The sequence below is a fragment of the Mauremys reevesii genome, linkage group 10, assembly GCF_016161935.1.
Source record: "Mauremys reevesii isolate NIE-2019 linkage group 10, ASM1616193v1, whole genome shotgun sequence".
NCBI classification, from domain to species: domain Eukaryota; kingdom Metazoa; phylum Chordata; order Testudines; family Geoemydidae; genus Mauremys; species Mauremys reevesii.
The window spans coordinates 68,300,675-68,326,403 of record NC_052632.1 but is presented as its reverse complement, the minus strand read 5'-3'; the positions used below and the strand labels follow the sequence as shown (position 1 = coordinate 68,326,403).

At 41.6% G+C, this 25,729-nt stretch overlaps 1 protein-coding gene across 1 annotated transcript; it reads left to right on the top strand.

Moving 5' to 3' along the window:
• Positions 1-106: 106 nt before the first annotated feature.
• COQ7 (coenzyme Q7, hydroxylase) lies at positions 107-7,981 on the top strand. The gene is made up of 6 exons (XM_039493099.1): positions 107-260; positions 1,239-1,438; positions 2,991-3,105; positions 3,189-3,328; positions 6,488-6,556; positions 7,344-7,981. Exons 1-6 carry the CDS (start codon positions 191-193, stop codon positions 7,419-7,421), a joined length of 672 nt encoding a protein of 223 aa, XP_039349033.1. The 5' UTR covers positions 107-190; the 3' UTR covers positions 7,422-7,981.
• Positions 7,982-25,729: the final 17,748 nt, after the last annotated feature.

Here is a 25,729-nt window from a genome sequence, read left to right as displayed (position 1 = left end):
CCATGGCAGCCACAGGGACGCTCGCCTGTGATTGACAGTACTTCTCTCCAATGGGGAGGAGGCCATAGGGGCAGAGGAGCCAATCGGAGCGGCACAGGGGCGGGAAGGGTTTACGTCAATTTGAGCGAGCCTTCTGGATACGTCATCACTCCGCGCCGAGGTGAAAAGGTTCCAGGCCCGGGTCAGGGCTATGGAAGCAGTCGTGACTCCGGCCGTGAGGGGGGTGCGCGCGGGCTGCCAGTGTCTCCGCTACGGGGCAGGTATGGGGGGCTTCGCGCAGGGGTCACCCCCTCACTTGGGGTCACAACTTTCCCCTTTCATGGCACAAGTGGGGTGCCCTCTTCCTGCGTCACGTTCCGGGTCATTCCATCTCTGCCACTTTCTGGGGTCACGCCCCCCCATGTCCCCTCCCGTCCCTGGGTTCACCCCTTCCTCCAATGTGTTATTGCCTTCTGGGGTCACGCCTCCATCCTCTTCTTGGGGTCACCTAATGAAATTAATAGGCAGCAGGTTTAAAACAAACAGAAGGAAGTATTTTTTCACACAGTGTGCGGTCAACCTGTGGAATTCCTTGCCAGAGGATGTTGTGAAGGACAAGACTATAACAGAGTTGAAAAAAGAACTAGATAAATTCATGGAAGATAGGTCCATCAGTGGCTATTAGACAGGATGGGCAGGGATGGTGTCCCTAGTCTCTGTTCGCTAGAAGCTGGGAATGTGCGACAGGGAATGGATCACTTGATGATTATTTGTTCTGTTCATTCCCTCTGGGGCACCTGGCATTGGCCACTGTCGGAAGACAGGATACTGGGCTAGATGGACCTGTGGTCTGACCCAGTATGGCCATTGTTATGGGGTCACCCCTTCCTGTCATACTCTGTCCCCTTGAAGTTTTACAGTTATCTCCACCCTCTTATCCCCACCCTGGGGGTCACCTCCCACCAGCCCATCCCATTCCAGGGTCATCCATCACCCCTTTCATGCTAATCTCCCATATCCCACTTTCACTCTAAGGTCACCTGTCATCTGTTCCCCTTTTTCATTCCTGATCAGAATCCCTCCCCCCGCATCACACTGGAGTCATGTATCACAAAGGGGTAAGTAAGTAGATACAACATTGAGTAAATGGTGTGTGCACTCTGTGTTAAGTGTTTGTATGGATATTTTATTAAGACTGACCTCACTTTCAGTAGTGGTAGAGAATTATAGCTCACATAAGTTGTATCTCTGTTTGACAGGTTCTGAAAGAAAATGGAGTTTGCAGTCAAAACAGACTTCTTTCAGATTTTGTAGTACTGGAATGACCTTGGACAACATCAACAAGCCAGCCATAGATCGCATAATCAGGGTGGATCATGCAGGGGAGTATGGGGCAAATCGTATTTATGCTGGGCAAATGGCTGTGCTAGGTAGAACTACAGTAGGGCCAGTCATTCAGGTTAGTATGTGTGGTCTAACTTCATCTTATCTTTATGCTTCTTGTATATTCAAAGAAATATTCTTTATCTGAAGTACAGTAAAATAAATTACAAGGCTATAATTTAAGGTTTGCAATATTTACTTTAAAACAACTGGTCTTACAAAAGCTCTTCCTATGGTAAAGTATAAGCATGATACATAACATAGTGATCAGATTGGCTGATGAGTTGGCCCATACCAAATTCATGGTCCATTTTGGTCAATTTCACGGTCATAGGATTTTTAAAATCATAAATTTCATGATTTCATCTATTTAAATCTGAAATTTCATGGTGTTGTAATTGTAGTTGTAAATGATCCAAAAAGGAATGGGGGTGGGGATCCAAAAAGTTATTGTATGGGCGGGTTGTGGTACTGCTACCCTTACTTCTGTGCTGCTGCTGGCAGCAGCGCTGCCTTCAGAGCTGGGCAACTGGAGAGTGGCAGCTGCTGGCTGGGATCCCAGCTCTGAAGGCAGAGCTGCTGCCAGCAGCAGCAGCACAGAAGTAAGGATCACATGGTATATTGACAACCTTCTGTGCTGCTGCCTGCAGAGCTGGGCCCTCAGTCAGCAGCAGCCACTCTCCAGCCGCCCAGCTCTGATATGATATTGCCATCCTTACTTCTGCACTGCTGCTGGTAGGGCGCTGCCTTCAGAGCTGGGCACCCAGGCAACAGCAGCCGCTCTCCAGCCGCGCAGCTCTGAAGGCAGCGCAGAAATAAGGGTGGCGATACCACAATTCCCCTAAAATAAACTTGCACCCCTCTTCAACTCACTTTTGGGTCAGGACTTCCAGTTTGAGAAGCGCTGGTCTCCCCTGTGAAATCCCTATAGTATAGGGTAAAAGCACACAAAAGACCAGATTTCATGGGAGGGGACCAGATTTCATAGTCCATGACATGTTTTTCATGGTGATTAATTTGATAGGGCCCAACTGCTGAGTGAATCATAGACATGCAGTTGTTGCAATGGTGTGACAAAGGCTTCATCGTTATGTTATAGGTGCCAAGAGTCTTGTAAAATAAAACTCATTTTATATGAAAAAAAGGAATGAGGGAAAGCTGTGAAATAACTGTTCATATTCCCTTTTCCCAAAATGTTAACTAATTACTGACTATAAATAGGTTTTAACAAAACCTAATAGTAAAGTTTTAATAAATCTGACCAATACTCTTCCTCTTAATTCTTCAACTTTCATTCTTGCTTCTTCTGTTGTCGTCATCATTTCCTAATTTTTCAGTCCTCATACAGTTTTCTATATTAGACAGGACCTGAATTTCTAATGTAAAAGCAAGCAAGAGGGGGGAAAAGACACAGAACCCATCCCTACCTGCGCACCTTTCAGGCCCTGTTTATGTATCCCAGAGAAAAACCAGTCACAAGCCAATTTAATTTATTTCATAGATCACCTTTAAAAATCAAATTAAAATTAGCATGAGTGAAGTTAACATCCATTGAATTTTTTCTCTACATTTATAGTTAATGCATTATTTTCTATTATGTTTTTTCTGTAATTTTATTTCTGTTGCAGCAAATGTGGGATCAAGAAAAGGACCATCTGAAAAAGTTTAATGAGTTAATGGTCACATTTAGAGTTCGACCTACTGTTTTATTGCCTTTTTGGAATGTTGCAGGGTTTGCTTTAGGTGAGTGCATGGTCTTATTGATGTTGTTATTAATCATGTAGGTTGGAATGTTTTGTTTGAATTAATTTGTTTGATAATTACAGGTGCTGGAACTGCTTTACTTGGAAAAGAAGGTGCAATGGCTTGCACTGTGGCGGTGGAAGAGAGCATATCAGAGCATTATAACAACCAGATCAGAACACTAATGGAGGAGGATCCAGAAAAATACAAAGAACTATTGCAGGTATGTGAATGTGGTTTAAAGGTATTTCACATATTCTCCGAACAGTATATTGAGACAGTATTTTTCAAATGACATAAATATGGCATTTGGATTTGCAGCAGATTATTTTCTCACTGCTAGTTCAGAACACCAAAGGCAGTGAAACACTCAAAATGAAAAGTGTTATGTTTCAATTAGCTGTTGGATTAAATGTAAATATCTGAGACCACAGCTACACAGCCCATTTCTAGTAGTTGCAGTCTGTTTTTTGATGAGGACAGAAGAGGCAGCCTATGGTGCCCAAACATTTTAATTTAATGGGAGGGACTAGAGAAAAAGAAAATGAACAAATTGTTATAATGTATCATGTGGCATGTTTTGGTTATACTGGGTATGACAATATCATTGCAACTCCAGATACCTTGCAGACTTTGAGAGCAGCTGATCTCTCACCTTCACTTAGACTAGGAAAGTGGTTCCTAATCCTTTAAAATTTAACACTTTTGGGCCACAGTCCTGAATTGAGCTCCTAATGGGCAAACAACTGTGCATGTGCATAGCCCTGTTGATTTCAATAGGAGGCCTACCTGTGAGGAGCTTGTTATAAGGTCAGGGCTTAAGAACTCAGTTGTAACAACCCATTGACCACTACTGCCTAGTCAGTTATACATGGGCTGACCTGCGGTGGAGGTTGGGCTGCTCCAGATCCCAGTCTCATAGTCCCAAGACTGAGATTTGAATTAGCCCAAACTCTGTTGTTGATTAGCATCTGCAAGACTAGGTGAGAGATGAGCTGTGAGCACAAAGGTACTATGTTAAAAAAAGCTGGTTTGTGTACCAGTAAAAATACAAGACAAAACAACGACACTGAATGCAAGAGCAGGATAGAGCGAGTATCAAGAACTCAAATTGTCCAGCAGAGTAAAATGTTCTAACTTTGATGTCTGAAGACCCTGAGCATGTCTTTGGCAAAAGTGTATTTTATTTTTCTTTTGATTTATACAAATATAAAAAGAGGAGCCTACACAGAGCCCTATATGAGGAAAACTGTCATGTATGATAGAAAAATCTCACACCATTAGCTCAAATGTTTTGCTTGAAGGTATTTGATTTAATAATTTCTGCAATCTGTACTTCACAAAGGAGAAAATTTTGCATTTTATACCCAGCTCATAGCTTGAGTCCTAGTTCTTTCTCTTCTGATCCTGAAAGTTGTTCCATACAGGGGGAAACTTGAATCCACTGGAGCCCCATGGACTTGCGCGATTAAAAAAGAGAATATAGTTTATTTAAATATTTTTGGATGTTGTCTACATTTTCAAATATTTTTATTTCAATTACAACACAGAATACAAAGTGTACAGTGCTCACTTTATATTTATTTTTTTATTACAAGTATTTGCACTGTAAAAAAATAGTATTTTTCAATTCACCTAATACAAGTACTGTAGTACAGTCTCTTTATCATGCAAGTTGAACTTACAAATGTAGAATTATGTACAAAAAATAACTGCATTCAAAAATAAAAATGTCAGACTTTAGACTAGAGCCTATAAATCCACTCAGTCCTACTTCTTATTCAGCCAATTGCATAGACAAAGAAGTTTGTTTACATTTGCAGGCGATAATGCTGCCTGCTTCTTGTTCACAATGTCACCTGAAAGTGAAAACAGGCATTCCCATGGCACTGTTCTAGCTGGCGTTGTAAGATATTTGTGTGCCAGATGCGTTGAAGATTCATATGTCCCTTCATGCTCCAACCACCATTCCAGGGGACATTCGTCTAGGCTGATGACAGGTTCTGCTCGATAACAATCCAAAGCAGTGTGGACTGACTCATGTTCATTTTCATCATCTGAGTCGGATGCAACCAGCAGAAGGTTGATTTTCTTTTTTGGTGTTTTGGGTTCTGTGGTTTCCGCATCTGAGTGTTGCTTTTTTAAGATTTCTGAAAGCATGCTCCATACCTTTGTCCCTCTCAGATTTTGAAAGGCACTTCAGCTTCTTAAACCGTAGGTCAAGTGCTGTAGCTATCTTTAGAAATCTGACATTGGTACCTTCTTTGCCTTTTGTCAAATCTGCAGTGAAAGTGTTCTTAAAATGAACAACATGTGCTGTGTCATCATCTGAGACTGCTATAACACGAAATATGTCAGAATGCAGGTAAAATAAGAGCAGGGGACATACAATTCTCCCCCAAGGAATTCAGTCAGAAATTTTATTAATGCATTATTTTTTTAACAAGCATCATCAACATGGAAGCATGTCTTACGGAATGGTGGCCAAAGCATGAACGGGCATATGTATGTTTAGCATATATGCCTCGTAAATACTTTGCAATGCCAACTACAAAAGTGCCATGCAAGTGCCTGTTCTCACTTTCTGGTGACATGGTAAATAAGAAGAGGGCAGCATTATCTCCTGCAAATGTAAACAAACTTATTTGTCTTAGCGATTGGCTGAACAAGAAGTAGGACTGAGTGGACTTATAGGCTCTGAAGTTTTACTTTTTTTTTTTTTTTTTCTGAGTGCAATTATGTAACAAAAATCTACATTTGGAAGTTGCACTTTCATGACAGAGATTGCACTTGTATGAGGGGAATTGAAAAATATTTCTTTTGTTTATCATTTTTATAGTGCAAATATTTATAATAAAAAAAATATACACTTTGATTTCAATTATAACACAATACAATTATATATATATATATATATATATATATATATATATATATATATATATATATATATGAAAATGTAGAAAAAGATTAAAAATATTTAATAAATTTCAATTGGTATTCTATTGTTTAGAGTGAGATTAAAACTGTGATTAATAGCGATTAATTTTTTTAATCGTGATAAAAAATTTTGAGTTAATCGTATGAGTTAACTGCGATTAATTGGCAGCCCTATTTTCTGTATAGTTACAAAAACATAGCATGAGCTTCTTTATTTCAAAAGTTGTTTCCTCATACATCATTGCTATAGGTTCTTCTAACTAGAAATTGTGGGGAAGGGATTTTTCAAAAGCATTCAGTTTCCTGCAGGTCTTGACCTCGGATATTGTCCCTCGGGTGATGATGTGGCCAGAAGTATGTGGTTTCTGTACAGTTTTGTCATCTTGATGATTGATGTGTAGGTGAAAACTGTTACTAATCTGCTACCGTTTTTTTAAAAAAGATAATAAAGAAGTTCCGAGATGAGGAGCTGGAGCACCATGATGTAGGGCTTGACAACAATGCAGAATTGGTAGGCATAGAGCATTTATTCATTGCTGTTGATCATTGCTATGCATCTGGTTGTGACGGTCTCTTCTTCTCTTTGTGCAAATGAAAGTATAGCGCATGCGTAGGAAAATAACAGTGCAACAATTCTTTATTCTTTCTTGGGAGGCAGGTATAGGATAACACTGAAGGCGCCTTCACCAGAATCTGAAATGATGCTGAATTTTTTTCCAGCAACTGAGTAGCATCCCATTATGCTGCTGTTAAAACTAGTTTTGTTCCTAGCTAACTAGTTCAACTCTGCTTTTGTTTTTTCAAATCGTAGCTTAATTTGAGTTTTCTTAAAAGATCAGATTAATAAAGGAGCCTTTTGTCAGATAGAGTATTCTATCCCTTTCAGTCTTGGGAATCCAGATATCACCCTGATATACCAAACACAGTTTACCATATTGATTTAGGATGAAACTCTGGACCAAATTCTTCCTTCTCGTAATGCCTCATGAGCTCTGTGTAGTCCCTCTACTGTTTTCCCATCTCTATGTGGGGGACTTGAAAGAGTTCTGTTATGTAGAGGGAAGGGGCATATTTTTCTCACATACAATATATTTAAGTGCAAGGTAAGGCTTTTTAATTTAAAAAAAAGAGGCTATTTTTCCTGTTCTGAGAAAGCAATATTGTTTCTCTAATGTAGGTGAAAACAAATCTTTATATATTTAATATTTTTTTAATTAAATGCATGCCTTGTTACCACAAATCTATTTTTTTAATTAAGACTTCATCCAATGACTAATTATCATCTTTCTCTTTTATAGGCACCAGCTTATTCACTTTTGAAGATTGCCATACAAATTGGATGTAAAGCTGCAATATTTTTATCAGAGCGAATTTAGCACTCTATTTTTCAGTAATATAAAAGATTATGGTATTAAATTAAGACTTAACCAGTGCACTTGTGAAATTATGTGAAACTAATAGATATTTTTTACAGTAACTGACTCTTTTTTTTTCTTCTTTTTATAAAGGCTCTGATTCTGCCAGTCTTACTTATGCTAAGTAGTATCTTGCTCAACAGGTATTTTCATCGAAATTAGTGGGGTTACATGTGGAGTAATATACTTACAATGTGAGTATGGATGGTAGAATTGGGTTCTTATTGACTAAATCTAAAATGAAATTAAAAGGCTGTTTTTTAACCAAAAAAAAATCTGTTGGTTTTGCAAGTATTCACAAGGTGGCAGTAAAGCGTGTTTATGTAATAGTATATACATTTAGTATTAGTCTTCTGTACTTCTACAGACTTTTAAAAATGAGCTAAACCTTCAATTTAATTTAAAACAATACATTTAGCACGGATTATTTTCTGAGTTTTATTTTCAGGGAAAGTAAATCAAGTTCTGGTACGAATATTTCCCTCACATGTCTCAAATAAAGGTCTGTTATATCAATGAAATTGAGCCCTGTAATGACTTTCAACTTTGTATTCTTCTTGGGCCTGATTCTGAAGTTTAGTCAAAAATTCCCTTTGTTCTGAATGTGTACAGAAAAAGTCGACCCTATATACTTGATTTAAAGCAGAAGACGACAGATACTAGCTGCAATTAGCAACGGTGTTTCTTTTCATGAGTTTTAGCTCTTCCTATCGTATCTCTTCCCAGGTCTTCTATGGCATTGATTGGATAGAGACATGCCAGCTTTCACAGTGCAAGGGAAGAGGGTTCCACAAACCTCTTAAAAGCACCCTAGCATGAGAGCAATTGAAATAAACCAGACAAAATTCTGACTGCATCTTTCACAAGAAGTGCATACTGTCAATGCCTGGTGATGACAGAGAAATACAGACCACACCGTGCAATAATGCAGTTGGTATATCTTAAACTGGAATGATCCCTCCAGTTTGTACAGCAGAAGTACAGATTTTACAAAACTCCTTTCTAGAGCCCTGGGATGGAGACAGTTAATGGCCTCAAGTGGCCAAACAGTAGGATTGGGATTTGAATTTCCTCATGTGTCACTTCCAGATGAGACTGGTACAGCTTGTTTAGTAGGGGACTACTCACACAATCAAGGAGATGGACAGGATCTTGGGCCAGGTAGTGTCCAATGTTCCTTCTGCCTAAAGCACCTCCTGCCCATTCTTCCATTGTCACTGCCTCCTAGGGAAGGTGTGATCAAAAAGAAAACTTTAAAGGGAATTTGGCAGTTTTTTTTCACACACACAGAGTCCTTTTAAACATTTTATAGTTTAATAATGAGTCAGGCCAATTTAATGCTACTTATGGCAGAGTGACCTCTGCAGCGTTTAAGCAAAACGGGTGGAGGGAGTGTGTCCTGTTCCAACCTTACCTGCCACTAAACATAGTTCTTGTTCGCTAATCTAGTTTCCATCCTTTCCGTTGAATGGAGAGCATTTATCTTGTTTGCCAGATTAGAAATAGAATCCTTTTGTTGTTCAAGATTAAAAGTTGTAGCATATCAAGCCCTGTTTCTTACAGACAAACCAAACAGTGGTGGAGAAGTGATTGAAAAGCTGGCTCACAAGTGTTGGGAAGGTAGCATTTTTTCATGACTTCTTTGCAAAGGTGGGAATCGCAAGGTGAGAAACAGAGTATCTCAGAGGTACTGCTCATGCCACTGTTGTTGAAGTGTTGTTAGCATTACCAACGTAAAACCTCTTTTTACAGGGGGCTTGTAACGCATCTGTAAAAATTCATTCCTAACTAAAACTTGGCATTTAAGGTTTTTGCAAGAGGATGATTTCCCTACCACCTCCCCTCCCCCCCCGCCTTTAAATTTGGTCAAAAAAAGTATATCTTCAAATAGAAACTTTTTGTATGCTCCCTATCACTGGTCACAATGGCTCTTTATATAAACAGCAACAACAAAACCATCTAATTGGACAGGCAGTGAGATAAATTCTGTTCTTAGCTAACCAGTGTAGAACTCCATTGACTTCTAATGACTTGAAGTGGACATCACTGAAGTCATTTACATTGTTTAAACAAAGTATAATTTGGTCACAGTCAGGGCCGGCTCCAGGCACCAGCCGACCAAGTACCTGCTTGGGGCGGCACCTTGGGTCAGGGCGGTGCTTGGGTGTATTTTGATTCGGGGCAGCGCTGGAGGATTTTGGGTTTTTTTTTGTTTCGGCGGGGTGGCGCTCGGGGGGGCGGGGCTTGGCACAGTGCTGGGAGGACGCGGGCTTGGGGCGGTGTGGCGCTCGGAGGGGGGGCGCGGCGCCGAGGCGGGGTGGCGCTTGGGGTAGGGCTTTGGGCAGCATGATGCTGGGAGGGTGGGGGCTTGCGTGGCACTCGGGGCGGGGCTTGAGCAGCACGGCGCTGGGGTGGGGACTTGCGCGGTGCTCGGGGCGGGGCTTTGGGTGGTGTGCTGGGGGGGCGAGGCTTCGGGTGGTGTGCTGGGGGGCGGGGCTTCGGGCGGCGCGGCACTGGGGGCGGGGAGTTTGGCGGCGCTCACAGGGGGGCGGCACGGTGGGGCGGGGATCTTCTTTTTTGCTTGGGGTGGCAAAAAAGTTAGACCTGGCCCTGGTCACAGTCCTTAGTCTCTTCACTCACCCACTCGACACATTGTCTTTAACTCATCTAAATCACTGAGTTGATGGGGAGTGGGAGTACAAGGAAGTAAACTGTTCCAAGGGACTTCTTGGCTGAACCCCAGGAAGCTGTGACTAGCACAGATGTGACTTACATTAGTATTGAGGTAATGGTGTTCTCTGCCCTGGTTAGTGCATTGATTTGATGTAAATGTTTGCCTACAATGGAATCTAGATCTCCTGGTTCTATTCTCTATCCACTGGCTCATTCTGCCTTCGTGTGCTCATCTGCTCAGTAGGGAGAAGATTTTTTTAAACACTTGCTCATTGGCAGACCTGTTGGATCGGTGTTCTTGACATGTTCCATATTGTACCCTGTACTTGACATGCACATTCTGCAGGAATATTGCACACATTATCAAGTTGTTTTTCTTAAAATTCTTAGCTCAGGCTTACCTATACTTTGAAATTTACTGAAATAAGTATTGTGGAATCATTATTTTGGTGTAAGGCCCTGGAATAAGAGTGCTTTTTTCTGATTTAGCTTAATCCACTATAATCCTTTTCCCTTTACAGCCTGATTAGTTCAAAACCTGTTAGTATTTAAGATGTCTATGAAGTCACAAAGCAGAACACTTACATGTGGATTTTAGGACATGTGAAATGAATAGGCATCATTCATCATAAAAACATCAACTCTGCAGGCTAATAGTGTAATTTTGGAGAGCCTGCAAGACCGGGCTTCCAAGCAATTTGTGGAAATTCTTGATTTAGCAGAAAGTGACTTTTCCATTGGAAAAGCATTCTGATAGAAGAGTCCCAGTCAGCGGTAGAAATCGCCTTTTTGGCTGTTAGATGATCATTATAAGCAAGTCCATGAAACAGTGATATTCCCCAATCTGGTATAGGTAGTGGTTAAATCTGCCTTTTGTCATCATAGATAGTTCTAACAGGTGTTTTGCTGCTATGGAGTTAAATTATTATTGGCTTGTTAGTACTCCAGCAAGCTGTATCGTTCTTTACTTCTAGGCATGTGTCACTTTTATAGGTGCAGAGTTCTTTATTGCTTGTCAAAACTTCAAAGATCATTGCAAGAGTAACCTCCCATTTGATCCTCATAGCTGAAAGCTCCACTGTTCATTGTGAGGGCTGGATAATCACATCAGTCACTAGGAACTGGCTGCTGGGATTGCTGCATTTTTCATGGCTGCCGTGTAGTAGTTGGCTCTGCTCAGAGGCAGGCAGGCAGGTGTACATTGGGTCTGGTGTTTAGCTGGTGACTAGAGATTATAATTTTAGCTTGGAATGTTGATTTTAGATGGAAGTGTTGTTTAGGAGATTTTAATTATTAAAAAAAAACCCTTCTATTTTTTAAGCTGTAAGATTGTTCTGTAAAGTGTTCTTTGCAGTGATTCACCATACACCACAACCTGGATAATTTTTACACAGATGCAGGATTACAGCCACCCAAGGGTTTTATTGGGGCAAGAATCCCGTTTTGATGGTTTACTCTATAAGGATTGATGGAATAAAATGAGCTGCCAGGCAGCTTTGAGGGAGAACGTTGGTCAACTGACTGATCACTATTGCCAGCTTGGGAGGATTTCATAATGGTCTTTTGCTCTTAGCTACTGGTAATGGCATTACAATGCTCTTCCCTCTGGCTTCATCCTCATGGGTCACTTTAGTTTACTAATGACATGTGAGAGGTGAAGCGGCTAGAGCACAAGTGACAGGAATCTTTTGTCTGAGCCTCAGCAATTGCGTCATAAAGGTTTGAAGTCTCATGTTGTGACTGTGCTTAAGGCAAATGTAGTGGTTTTTATCCCCTATCTGCTCTTGATGAGATGTGTGACCTTCTTTATCTGGTGCTGACCTTGCTGGGCTTATCCACAAATTTATCACCTCAAGATTAGACTATTGTAAGGTGCTGTACCTGGGGCTACATGATGAAACTACCCTAGTTACTGAAGCTAATGCAGAATATGGCCACTCACCTACTAGATGTGTGAGCAGCGAACACATCACCAGGACACTGTACTTACGTTGACTGTCAGTAAGCTTCCAGGTGGAGTTAGAGGCATTGGCTTTAACCTGTGAAGGTTTACGTGGTTTGCGATGTGATTACCCTAAGGGACAGCCTGCCTCCCTAAGTGAAACTGCTGCAGGCGCAATCAGTGAAGATCCTTGAATTGGAGCCCTCTTGTCTTGAAAGAGAGGAGGCGGCTGGCAGGGCATTTGTTGTGAAGTGTCCTCACCTTCGGAACTCACAGCCTCCTGGTTGATAGAACCCAGACTTTTTAATCATTTGGACGTGTTGCAAAGCCCATCTTTTCTCTTGGCCATTTGGGAAAGAGGCAAGTTAATGTGATGGGGTATGTTGAGTGTGGGTGGGACTTGTCAATAAGCTTCTCATAGACTTGTAAAAGGTTGTATTAAATATTATTTTAAAATTGTGATGTACCTAGAGGTTGGGTTAGGAACTGATTAAAATAAAATGTTGGAAAGTGAGATTGGATCCATGTGACTAAATGGTTGCTAATGTTGTCAGTGAGAGAAGTAAAATTCTACTGTACTATAAGACACCCTGTCAGTTATTACATTGATCAAAATGTCCTTGCTTTTAAAGATTATTTGTTCAAAATAAGATATTTTAAGCATGACTTCATCACTCTTGTCATAGATCATTCACTATAAAATAAGATTACAAAGTACATTTGCTAAAATGTAAAACCAAAAACATACCTGAAAATATCTCAAGAATTCCAGAACAAGAGACTTGTAGTATCACAACATATGCATTTACTTACCTATGTAAGAAACAAATACAACTTTTAAAAAATGATCACCACGTTGAATGCTCTATTCTAAAAGCCTATAAATACTGGATATTAAGGCCTTTATGTTATTTAGAAATTGCTGCAGGAAAACAATGGCAAATATACAATCAAAGTAGGGAATTTACAAAGAAGTTTATTATTATTATTATTATTATTTTATTATTTATTATTAATATAAAAGTGATAACTCCCCCGAGTCAGACAATCTCCTGGTCCCCCAGCCATTATGTCAGGACTTAAAGCTAGACAAGGCATGGTGTAGTGCTTTCATAGGTATTATTCTTTTCTAAGACCAATATTCTCAAATAAACAGGTTTGTACAGAGATTCTCTGAACCTGTTTGTGTTATTAAGCTGTCATGGGATTTGCTTCTGAATTATACAGACAACCTGGTGTTCTGGTCACGCTTGAGATGTGGGTGGCCTCTGAGGACAGAGGACATTGCACACTGCACCCTTACAGCAAAAACATGTCAGAGACAAAACACTTCTTTTTTAACACATTTGGGTTGACTGAGGGATGGAAACATCAAAGGACAGGAAACCTCAGCACAAAGCCAATCTCTTTGCTCATGTCTGTACTAACAGTGGAAGAATTCACACCAAATACACTGTCATGAATGGCTGAAAACAATATACTACATTCAGTTTAATACAGTGCATTAAAGTACATCCCTGTCTAGGTTGTCAGACAGTAAAATCATTTCTCTAGCAGTGAGTTTGAATAGTAAACATAGCTCAGAGTGTATGTAATGTGTTAGGTGAATAACTGCTGCTTTATGTACCATAGCAGGATTTCTTACTTCCATGTCTTTAGAGTGGAGCATTTGCACCAGTATATTTAAGATTATGGGCCTGATTCTGCTCTCTTTCACACTGGTTTTCACACCTTGTGCATCCCCATTTATTTCAGTGGAATGACTTCTGATTCTCACTAGCGTACCCTATTTTTAGACTTTTGTTATTAAAAACCTGTGTGGGAGATTGTAACATGGCTATACAAAAGGTTAGGGATGGTGCAAAGGGAAACACTGTAGAGGGGTACTCAGATACATTTAATTTGATCTGTGCCTCAGCTTGGATTTTGTGATAATTATACAGCTGCCATGAGGCTGTGGTATTTTCTTCTTCTTTATGCTTTTCAGCCATTAGCATTAGCCAATTTCTGATAGCTGTTTAGCCTTCAACGGCAGGCAGAGGGCAAATAGATTTCTAAGCCCTCGTTGTGTGCTGTGTAGTCCTGTTACACCATTTATGCACAAACGGACTCTGTGGTCAGGCTCATCTTTTGTTTAACAGAGCAAAACGGATTGGATTAGTGCAGATGCCTCACAAATATCCGAAAAATGGAGTGGGATTGTTTCTAGGACGTAGCTTGGCTGACTGGCCACTGTTTCACCTCATGTGGCTACTTTCAACTGTCTCTTGGGTCACAATATATACCTCTTTGGCTCTTGTAATAAAATTATAGGGACCTATGCAAACGTGCCATGGGATCCAAACCCTTGCATTTGAAATACAAATGGTTTCCATGAGGACAAGGCAACTGGACACTCTTATACTAATTTAGGGCCTAATCATCATTCTCCCCTCAAATGGGAAGGGTTTCTCATCCTTCAGTGGGGAGAAGGGACATAGTTTACAAAACCTTGACTGCACAGCATGCATGGGTTCATGCAGCTTAGCTGCTGCTCTCCTTACCTGCTCCCAGCTCAGTTTCTGCCAGCCTTTGCTGCTTTCCACCATCCTCATTGGGAGTGGATATCTGGCCCCCACTCTTGAAAGGTGCGCCACAAACCAGGGGCCTGATTAGTACCACCGGTGAGGAAGCTAATTACAGACCCCAGTGTTGCTGTTGTGTGGTAACACATATTCTGATGTGTCCTGCTCCAAAGCTGTCAAAATATGCCCTCGCTGCAGCCGCTGCTGTTAACGCTGCAGGAGGAAGACCAAGCCAAGGAAAGCAAACAGGCAATTCTGAGCTGAGTATTGTGTATCGGGAAGGATGATTTTTTAGAACTTAAAACAGCTTCTTGGCCTAGTCTCTCCTCAGAAGCAAATCCAAACATGTTATGTACAGGGCCTGTAGGATGTCTTGTCATATGCAAGACTGGGAAGATAACATGGTTATTTGAGATACTAGCTTGATAAAAATGATATATAAGGGATCCAGTTCTCAGCTGGTGTAAGTTGTCTTAGTTTCCTTGACCTCAGTGGAGCTGAAGTTTATACCAGCTGAGGTAGAATCTACCGTGTGCAATATTTATAATATGGTGGTGATTGCTCACCTACGACCAAAGCTGTAGGTACTCACTCTCTGAGCAAAGCTATGCCTGTTGCTTTTTGTCTGCAGACCAGCCTCCTATTTTCAGTTTATTACACTCCATAAATGGATGCGATTTTTGTGTGTTACTAAAAAGCACTCAAAACTTGTAAGAGTTAACAAACAGGAATTAAAACTACTCAGAACTTTTTTTTATGATACATAGAAAATGAGTGTCTCACTCTGTTAATGATCTCTGAACTTATTGAGCATAAAATTGGCCAAAATGTGCCCAACAAATATCTTAAAAGAAATCTTGTCTAGTAGGTCTCTTTGATGAAAACTCCATAGCTGTAATTTAAAATACTATTGCACTATTGGTGGCAACAGTTACATGGCTTCACCTAGGGAATATCTTGCTCTCATTCTAATTTATATTTCTTGTGATCTTTCTTTTGTTCTTCCGTCAGTCTTACGTAGATATATCTAATGTATTTATCCCATGCTTATCACCATAGTAACTCAATCAGTAGGAGTCTTGCCATTGGTTTTAACAGTAACAAGCCTAGGCCTTATGGTTTGTGTATGTATTTGTATTTTCTCAAAGTATTTAAAAAATCATGGGCTACAGGACCAAATTCTACACTGACTATGGGCAAAATTCCCATTAGCCTCCTGTGAGATGTAAGTCAGGGTAGAATGTAAGGAGAATTTGACCCATGTAGTTTGTTGCTTATGTACTGTACTGTTTGTATGATACTAGTGTTTGACTTCGCCAGTTAGGACAAGTAGGGGTCTCCTGTTTGTCTGACATTTATACATTGGAACTTGTAGTCAGTGTGCACAAAGGGTTGGAGAAAAATTATTTCCTAGTAAACACTTTTCCTGGGAGATGAGATTCTGTCCACAGTGCTCCTGCTGCAGGTTATTAACTAAATAGTGTGTTGCCATGGTTGGCTTTTCTGAGATAGGTGCATGAAGGAGGGTTTCATACATAACTGTATAGGGCCCCCCTACTGTCCTGGCAAAGGAAGGTTTGTAAACGCAGTGGAGATTTAAGGGCCACATTGTGGTTGGCCCCTGAATATACATACATATATATATATATATATATATATATATATATTCAGTCTGTCACACACACACACACACACACATATATATATATATATATATATATATATATATATGTATATGTATATGTGTGTGTGTGACAGACAGACAGACAGACAGACAGACAAGGTGAGTGCAAAGAGTTTTCCCTTTCCTTATACCTTCCCACTATGGCCAGCCATAATCACAGCCCCATTGTTCTCCTGAGTGCAGGCACTGCTCCCTGATAACACCTCCCTGGTGGGACAAGTGGGCATGGGAAAGAGGCTAGGACATAGCATCTTTTGTAATACTAGTGGGAGGAGTTGTGGAGGGCAGTACATGTACAATGGACACACTTCCCTATATGATGGTTTGATCTAGGAGACGCGGTGTGAGCTGCAGACTGGAACCTAGAAAGCCCTGAGTTTTAATCTTGATTTTGCTACAGGTTGCTTTGTGGGCTTATGCAAGTCATGTGGAGCTGCACCATCCCATTAGAGGCACCGGACATGCCTCGCTGATCTCTCCAGCATGCAGAGAGCATGCAACCGCTACTTACACCCCTTTATGGTGTCGCAAACTCCTTGCAAGGCAGCCACTGAGAGCTTTAAATGTATGCCAACCATTTTTTGCCACTAGGTTCAGAGCTATGGCATTCAACCTACGTGAATTCCTCAGCCGTTTTCAGTTCATGTAAACAACAATGCCTAAAATGGAGGAGCCAAAAATAGAGACCAGTTCCAAGGAGAGATGTGTGAGGGGTGTTCATTTAACAAAAAGCAAAAAGGAGCCTTTAATTCAGTTTCTCTGCAGTGCATTAGAACCATAGTATGAAGTCAGGGTCAGAGAGTGCTGACAGCTTTACAGCGGCAATTGTATTCACAAGCAACCAGATAGTCAGTTTAATGTTCTTCAGAGATTTTTATTTTTTGAGTTCTGCATTTAGAACTATCGTCCCAATCCAAAATCCATTGATTGACGCCACTGGGTGTTGGAAGAGCCTCGATAGGTGGGATTTTTCAAAAGTGCCTAAGTAAATTGGAAGCACAAATCCCAGTAGAGGTCTATAGAATTTGTGTTTCTAAGTCATTTAGGTGTTTTTTAAAATTCCACCTTCTATTACTATCTTACAACAGAGAACCCATGTCGTCTTAGTAGCAAGGGTAGCATGGAAAATCTAAATAGAGCAAGGAAATGTGTGTATCCATGTCCAATAATCCTGCTTACATGACATAATTTTGACTTAGTCAAGATGCAGGGTAAAATTCAAGTACTAATTGTTGTTAATATTTAAATATTAATTACCACTTAATATTATTTTTAGTACTAAATTTCTTCATTTTACAAATTAAGGCCCTGATCCTGCTTACACTTGTGCTCAATACTTAACTTTAAGCACATAAGAGAGGGGCATTGTCTAATATCCTGGGTCCGACACAGCTACAACACCACTGCATGTATTTAAGCACATGAGCATTCCCATGGAAGCTAATGATACTTAGAAGTTAAGCATGTTTGTGAGGCTTTGCAGGATCGAAGTCTAAGGCCTTGATCCTTCATATTGCTGTGTAGGGCTCTGTTACTGCATTTTGCCCCATCATATCTAGTGGGACTTCTTGGCTGTGTATCTCTTTGCAGTTCCAGGCCTACTGTACTAAGAGAAGGTCTTTGCCTGGAAAACTGTCTAAGCAAAACCAGGAGGCAATGCACACCTCCTGTTATGCCCAACTCCCCACTTGCGCACAATGAGACACTCCTTAATAATTTATGGTAGGGAGCAATTTCAATTGAAGTGAAGTGAGAAGTGCCACCCCCAAATCTATTACACGCCAAATGATTCCCAGGGTTTTCTAAGCTGAGTGCCCCCTTTTCCCATGTTCATGAGCTATAGGGGGTGGTGGCAGATTGATTTATGTGGGTGTGCGTGTGCCTTGTTTCTGATGGTCCATTAATTTTATTTGTATTCCCTGCATTATGGCTGAGTAAACACTGAAGCCCAGATCAGCCGAGGTGGATTTGCACATGGAGGGGACACTCTGTGCTTGGATCCTCACCTTCCTTTGGTGTGTGCGTGCATGTGCATGCTCTCTCCTCGATGGGGGCTGGGGACTTGGCCAGGCATAGAGTTATGGGGAGGAGGCTGTTCTCCAGGGCAGCAAGCCTGTTCTCCTCCTGGATAAATCTGTGTTTCCTCTCCCCGGCTATTACTATTACTTTTTCAGCCAATGGCAGGGCAGCTCCTGCTGGTACTCTGCTGTGCTGCCAGAGACGAAGGGTCTAGCAGAGCCACGAGCTATGGCTGCAGGATAGTTCCTGTTGCAGCACAGAGGCCAGGTTCCTGCAGCTTTCAAAATCCACAGCCCCCAAGTACTTCTCAACAGAGGGAACAAAGCAAGGGAAACTTAGAGTTCTCTTCTTATACCTTAGCCCTTCCTGTGGGTTTTTCTATTGAAGATAGCGATTAACCACATGTAAATAAGTGAGTCACTGCCAGGGTACAAGTTGTTCTATACAATCATTATAAGAAGCAAGCAGCTATTGAATAATAGAAGTGCCAACTCCAAACACTGTTGCTTCTTGTCCTGTTGCCCATTGCTTCTTGTCCTATCCTTGTTAATGAGAACAATTTTTTCCCCTCCTCCTTGTAACAACCTTTTATGTACTTGAAAACTGTTGTCATGTCCTCTGTCTTCTCTGCTCCAGACTAAACAAACCCAATTTTTTCAATCTTCCCTCATGTTTTCTAGACCTTTAATAGTTTTTGTTGCTCTTCTCTGGACTTTCTCCAGTTTGTCCACATAGTTCATATGTGATGCTTCAACAATGACCTCGCTGCTCCACTGCACATTCCTCTTTTATACTAACTTGGTTGTCCACTGGATTTAGACTTTTTGCTAAATCAGTTAAATTCAAACACATTTATTCTCACTTTGCTTTGGGGAAAAAAAATCAGAATTTAAAAGACCGAGTACCACAGTGAGATCCCCTTAGTTGTACTAAGTAATGCCTTACTCTGCAAGTCGCTCTATTGACTCTTTGTGGACAGGGGCGGCTCTAGAAAATAGGCTGCCCCAGGCAGCGGGGGCGCGCGCCCGCCGCTCTCCCCGCGTGGTCCCCCTCCTCCCCCCCCTCCGAGCTCTCCTCCGCTCGGTCAGCACTCCCCCGGGCCCCCGGAGACCGCAGGGACCCGCAGGCATGGCTGCGGAGCTCCAGAGAGCCAGGAACACAGCCGCTCTCGGGGCGGGCCGGCGACAGCCGCCCCTCCGCAGTCAGACTGCGGCAGGGCCACCGGCCCAGCCTGCCGCCCCCTAGATTTGGCCGCCCTAGGCAACAGCTTGGTTTGCTGGTGCCTAGAGCCGCCCCTGTTTGTGGAGTAAGGTGTTATTCAAAGTGAATAAGGGTATCACAATCTGATACTAAATAAATATTAAACTAATGGACATTTTAAGATGCCCATGTAATAGTCGTTCCTCTTTAAGAATATTGCATTTTTGCACAATGTTGTTCCTTGTGCTTTTGTGGATCACTGTATTGTGTTTGCAAAACACACTTTAAAATCTGTCTAAAACTCCTTTGGATTTTTAAAAACTCTAGCCTCCATTGAATTCCTACCATGTGTCTCCCATCTTAATGACGTGTCAATTCCTCTCTTCCATGGTGAAAAACGAATAGTCTCAAAGACTGCCCACAGCTCCAGAGAGAGGAAAATAAAGCTAGATGCTTTCCTAAGACCAATGCCTGAATGCTGAAGACACAATGGTAATTTTCTCTTTCATGAGACCGCTGCAAATTCCCTCACACTGAAGGTGTCACGGATTGCTTGGTATTCAGCACCAGGCTCTTGTTTATCCATAGTGGACAACCCTAACATATGTTTAGCAAAGGTCACCTTCTGTTATTGAAGTGTCACTGAAGGTGTCTCCTCATGTCACACTGCAGTCCTTATTTATAAATGTGAGCTCAAGGGGACTATGACACCATGCAGAGCTCCTGCCCTAGAGTCAGCAGTCATGGAATTAAGCTTTTCTGCTCACTGCGCCTGAGCAGGCAGAGATGCTTGGGATAATAACTCCTGATGGAAGGCTCATGTAGGGCTCAGCAAGGAACGTAAGCATGTGCCTAACTCTGAGCTTATGAGAAGCCACCTTAAAGTCAATGTGAGTGTTCACATGTGTAAAGTTAGGCATGTGCTTAAGTGCCTTGCAGAACTGGGTCCTTAGGAGTGGAAAGTCTGACCATGGAACTAAACCATGGCACTAAAATCATTTCTCCAGATACTGTGCAGTGTTAGAGCACTTAAAAAGTGCTTTTCTATGTGTTTACATCATCAAAGCAAAGCTCCAACTTGAGAGGCAAGAAAAAGCATGTGATCTCATGGTCTTTTAAATGTTGTCTGTGGCCTATGCTGCAGTTCTTCATAATATTGTGGCTGGGTTTATGATGTGAACAGCACCAGTTTCATTTTTTTGGGTGGGGGAATGAGAACAGAAATAGATAATTACCACGTTGCTATGACCATATGCTCAAGTGGATTAAATGCAAAACACAATTCAGCTTTAATGCTAGAGCTGCAACTAGTGCCTCACCAGAGTTGTTGAGATGGTCTAGTACTAATACATCGAACCCCTATAGCCCCTTTGTTCTGAGGATCTCAAAATGCTGTATTACCAGGGTTAATTATGTCTCACAACTTCCCCATGAAGGAAGGAGAATTATTCGCCTTATTTTACAGATGGGTTAAGTGAGGCAAACAGCAGTGTATAAGCCCTTGATCTAGCAAAACATTTAAGCACATGTGTCAAAGTTCCTTCCCCACTCTGAACTCTGGGGTACAGCTGTGGGGACCTGCATGAAAGACCCCCTAAGCTTATTTTTACCATCTTAGGTTAAAAACTTTCCCCAAGGCCAGGGGCGGCTCTAGGAATTTGGCCGCCCCAAGCAGTCATGCCTGCAGGAGGTGCACCGGAGCCGCGGGACCAGCGGACCTCCCTCAGGCATGACTGCGGAGGGTCCGCTGGTTCCGCGGCTCCAGGGGACCTCCCGCAGCTGCGGAGGGTTCGCTGGTCCCGCGGCTCCGGTGGAGCATCCGCAGGCATGACTGCGGGAGGTCCACCCGAGCCGCAGGACCAGCGAACCATCCGCAGTCATGCCTGTGGGAGGTCCACTGATCCCGCGGCTGCGGTCGACCTCCCGCAGGCATGACTGCGGACGGTCTGCTGGACCCACCTGCCGCCCTGCCGGCAAAATGCCGCCCCAAGCGCGCGCTTGGCGTGCTGGGGTCTGGAGCCGGCCCTGCCCAAGGCGCAAATTCCACCTTGGCTTAAACAGTACGCTGCCACCACCAAGTGATTTAGACAAAGAATCAGGGAAAGGACCACTTGGAGTCCTATTCCCCCAAGCCCTGCACCCCCTTTCCTGGGGAAGGCTTGAGAATAATATTCTCCCCAATTGGTACAGGTGAACCACAGACCCAAACCCTTGGATCTTAAGAACAATGAAAAATCAATTGGGTTCTTAAAAGAAGAATTTTAATTAAAGAAAAGGTAAAAGAATCACCTCTGTAAAATCAGGATGGTAAGTACTTTACAGAATAACAAAAGATTCAAAAACACAGAGGATTTCCCCTCTAGGCAAAACTTTAAAGTTACAAAAACAGGGATAAACCCCCCTCTTAGCACAGGGAAAATTCACACACTAAAACAAAAGATAACCTAACGCATTTCTTTGCTATTACTTACTATTTCTGCAATATTAGATGTTTAGTTTATATATGGCTTAGGGAAATGTATTTTCCCTGCCCTGGTTCCTTGTTGACTCTGGGAGACACAGACAAAATACCTTCCCCCATAGATTTGAAAGTATCTATTTCCCTTATTGGTCCTTTTGGTCAGGTGCCACCCAGGTTATGAGAGCATCTTAACCCTTTACAGGTAAAAGAGGAATTAACCCTTTACAGGATAAAGGGGGATTTTATGCTACCCTTAGCTGTATGTTTATGACAACATGTTTGACTATAAACATGTGAGTATTTCCATTGACTTCAGTAGGGCAACTTGCATGCTTAAAGTTAAGCATATGCTTAAGTGCTTTGCTGAATCAGGGCCTAAATGCCTCGCCCAAGGTGATGCAGTAAGTTAGTGGAGTAGCTGGAAACAGAACTCCGGAGGAGTGAGCCCTGACTCCTAGTCTTCTGCGCTAGCTTTGGCTGTGGAGCTAGAGGGGCCACCCGGGCCACGGCCCAACCACTTTTTGGCCCATAGAGCCCAACTCCAGGAAGGTGATCTGGTGGAATCAGGGCTAGGAAGGGGGTGGGGCAAGGTTGGGGGAGGGCTAGGAAGGGGGTGGGCCATCTCCCCACCCGTGTCAGCAGGCCAAGGTGGGGAGCTGGCCCAGCCCTGTGGGACAGAAGCTGCTGAAGGGTGAGTGCAGGGTGGGCTCGCTCTCCGACCCCCGCCCTATGCCTCTGACACTCTGGAGGCAAGACCTGACCCCTCCCTGTGTGGCTCCCCCACTTGGTGCACCGAGCTCGACTACACGATAACAGTGTTCAAACCTTACAGCTTTAGAGACAACTCATATTTTCTCATACAGCCAAAGGAGAACTGCAGGACCTACAATGACCACAGTAGAGATGAGAGAATACTGCTCACTTATGCATCCTGAATAGCCAAGTCACAGCCCTGGCCAAAGTGTGCAAATAAATTAATGGAATGACTAATAATGAATGAGGATAAATCTCCCCCAACACACACTCGCGTCACTAATTTCCCCCCACTATTGTACTCTCACCTGGGCAGGATATTGAAAGGCGACTTGCAGGCTTTTGTGGGATCTGAAAGTAATTTTTACAATACGATTACTGTCATGTCGCTTCCTTCTGCGCTGTTTATGAGAGAACCAGACTCTACGGGATATTTGCCACATAGGGAGGCCCTTATTTTGTCTTTCAAAACTAAGTGACAAACATAATTTTGTTTATAAATAATGTGAGAATCTGATAACAAGCATAAAGGGATAATGCATCAGAAAGCAATTCTCTTTTATTGGAGAGCTGAGACTTGAAGAATAAAAAAGCCTGCTGAATTAGTTCACAGGCACACTGGTTGTATTTGCTTATCACTTGTCATAAATACAAAAAACACAGTGCACAAGCTACTCATTCATCAGAATTCAGAACATATGTTCCTCTCCTGCAGATGCTACATGAACCATAATGTTTATTGAAGGTTTTAGATTGCAACTTGCAACAAGATTTTGTCTTGTCAACAAGGCTTTATGAGTAACCTTGAGCATCCATGTGAATTGTTATATAATCCATGGAAGAATTTCAAACAGAACAGGTGAAAGGTTTTCAATCTGCATGCTATCTAACAACTACTAACTACTTAAGCAACCATCAGGGTCAACCTCATGTCTTACATGAATAGAAGGGTTATGAAAATATTAGGATAAAAGTGTGTACTTTTACATTATTGCTCTTGGAAAATCTTGTAAAAGTAATAGGTCTTTTCAACCCATCAGTATATCTTTCCATCAATGCCTCATTCTTCCTCTGCAATATCTGTTTGTCACTGGAATAAAAGAAATGAGAATTGTGAGTGTCTTGTCACAGTTTACATATCACTCAGTTAGTGACAAGGAAATCTACTAATCAATTTTTCCTCTGTACATTTTCCCTTTTGTTGTCAATAATGCATTTGATGCCATTTCTACATTCTTAAGAGGCATTGTGACATAAGCTCCATTTCTTTCTTTCTTTCTTAGTAAATATCATTATTCAGTCTGGTATGTGACTGTAGAAGCATTTCATATAATGGATTAAATTTGTCACACCCACTTTACAACATTTGTCCTCCTGGTTTATTGCTAAAACTTGTTTCACTTTTGAAAACATTTTTCCTTTGCAGGCCAGAAAAATTAAAAAGACAAATTGCATCAATGAGCTGTTGTCTGGTGTATGGGAAAGGTAGCATTAAAGCCACCAAGGGAGGAAAGCTTAATGCATTCGATTTTCACCTCTGGAGACCAGGGATTAAATCATGAATGTGGCCATTTCATCCCAGTTTCTACTGAACATTTATTTACATCAGAAACCTACTAGCAATCTGGTGAAATTTGCTATGATTGGCAATTATTATTATTAATAATGTATTATTATGCCAAATCCTGAAGATCTTGCTCAGTGTTTACTCAGACAAAACTCTCTGACTCATGAATTACCTGACATTTAAGATCTTATTCACAGTGTCAGACTTATATGCAGTATACAGTAATTTACCATTCAAACAATCTGAATTGAAAATGTGTTAATATAGTTAATATGCCAGGACGTATCTCCCATTAATGGCCTTCAGTGAAGTGATTGACACATGTTGGCTTGTTTTCTTTTGGTAACTGTTAAAGATAGAGATGAGCTGAACAACACCCTGGATCCAAATCCCTTTAATCTTTTGGAAAATTTTGGAACTGGATCCAAATTTTGCAGCTTGTGCTCACCTCTGGTTAAAATGCAAAGACATTGGCATTGCAGAAATGTTTAAAACTGTCTCCGCTTTCCAGCTGTTTGATTTGAGTTGTCCTAAGGAATATTGATGTGTTCTGTTTCTTTTTTACTTTGCCAGGCACCTGTTGAGTGCAGTTTTGTATGGAATTCATATTACTTTGCTTTCTTTGGCTTCAAGAATCACTTGCTTTACTGTAGAAGGTGCTCTGTAGCTTCTGAGGGAAGCAAACATGATTATGTTGACGGACATGTACAACTGTAATGATATTATATTGGGTTGTGTTCTTTTATTCTTTCTATAACCACTTTAAAGACTTTTACTGAACAGAATGAATTATTTAGTGCAGGTGTTATTGCAGCAATTGATTTTTTCACATATAAATGGATGAAAGGATCTATACTAATCATTTGGATTTGTGTGCCTCTTAAATAATGCCATATATCTCTACCACAGCTGCATAATATACTTTGTATTTAAACTAAAGTATAGTGTTAAAGATTACTATGTAAGAAGTGTTGGGTTCCATGTGCAATCTACAACAGATTGCATGTGAATGTACACAGAGCCATGGGCAATCAATGACATATTACATATGACTAGATCACATGCAGTTGATGGATTATATGTGAATCTATACAGAAACAAAGGCAATCTATGACGTTACATGCCACTGTACACAGAGCCATGTGCAGTCAATGACAGATTATGACTGACAGTACTATTTCATGAAACTTTGATCCAATGCATGGTTCCCTTTGACTTTACCACAGGGTAACTGCCTATATGGACAGCAGTCCAGCACATAATAAAAAGGCCACTTTGTGCCCAGAGTTATACCCCATGCAATCCTGTTTGAACCAATGGGTTTGAATGGGATGCTAGTCAGGGCAGAATTGGGCCTGGTGTAGTCACACCGTCAATCACTCTGACACGGATAGAGGTCCCAGTGC

What these genes read in the sequence shown, in the direction of transcription:
- COQ7 (XM_039493099.1), top strand. Translation starts at nt 191, where the DNA reads ATGGAAGCAGTCGTGACTCCGGCCGTGAGGGGGGTGCGCGCGGGCTGC. An exon ending in TGTTGCAGGGTTTGCTTTAG is followed by an intron (nt 3,106 to 3,188) that starts GTGAGTGCATGG and finishes TGATAATTACAG; the next exon opens with GTGCTGGAACTGCTTTACTT. An exon ending in AATACAAAGAACTATTGCAG is followed by an intron (nt 3,329 to 6,487) that starts GTATGTGAATGT and finishes TTTTTAAAAAAG; the next exon opens with ATAATAAAGAAGTTCCGAGA.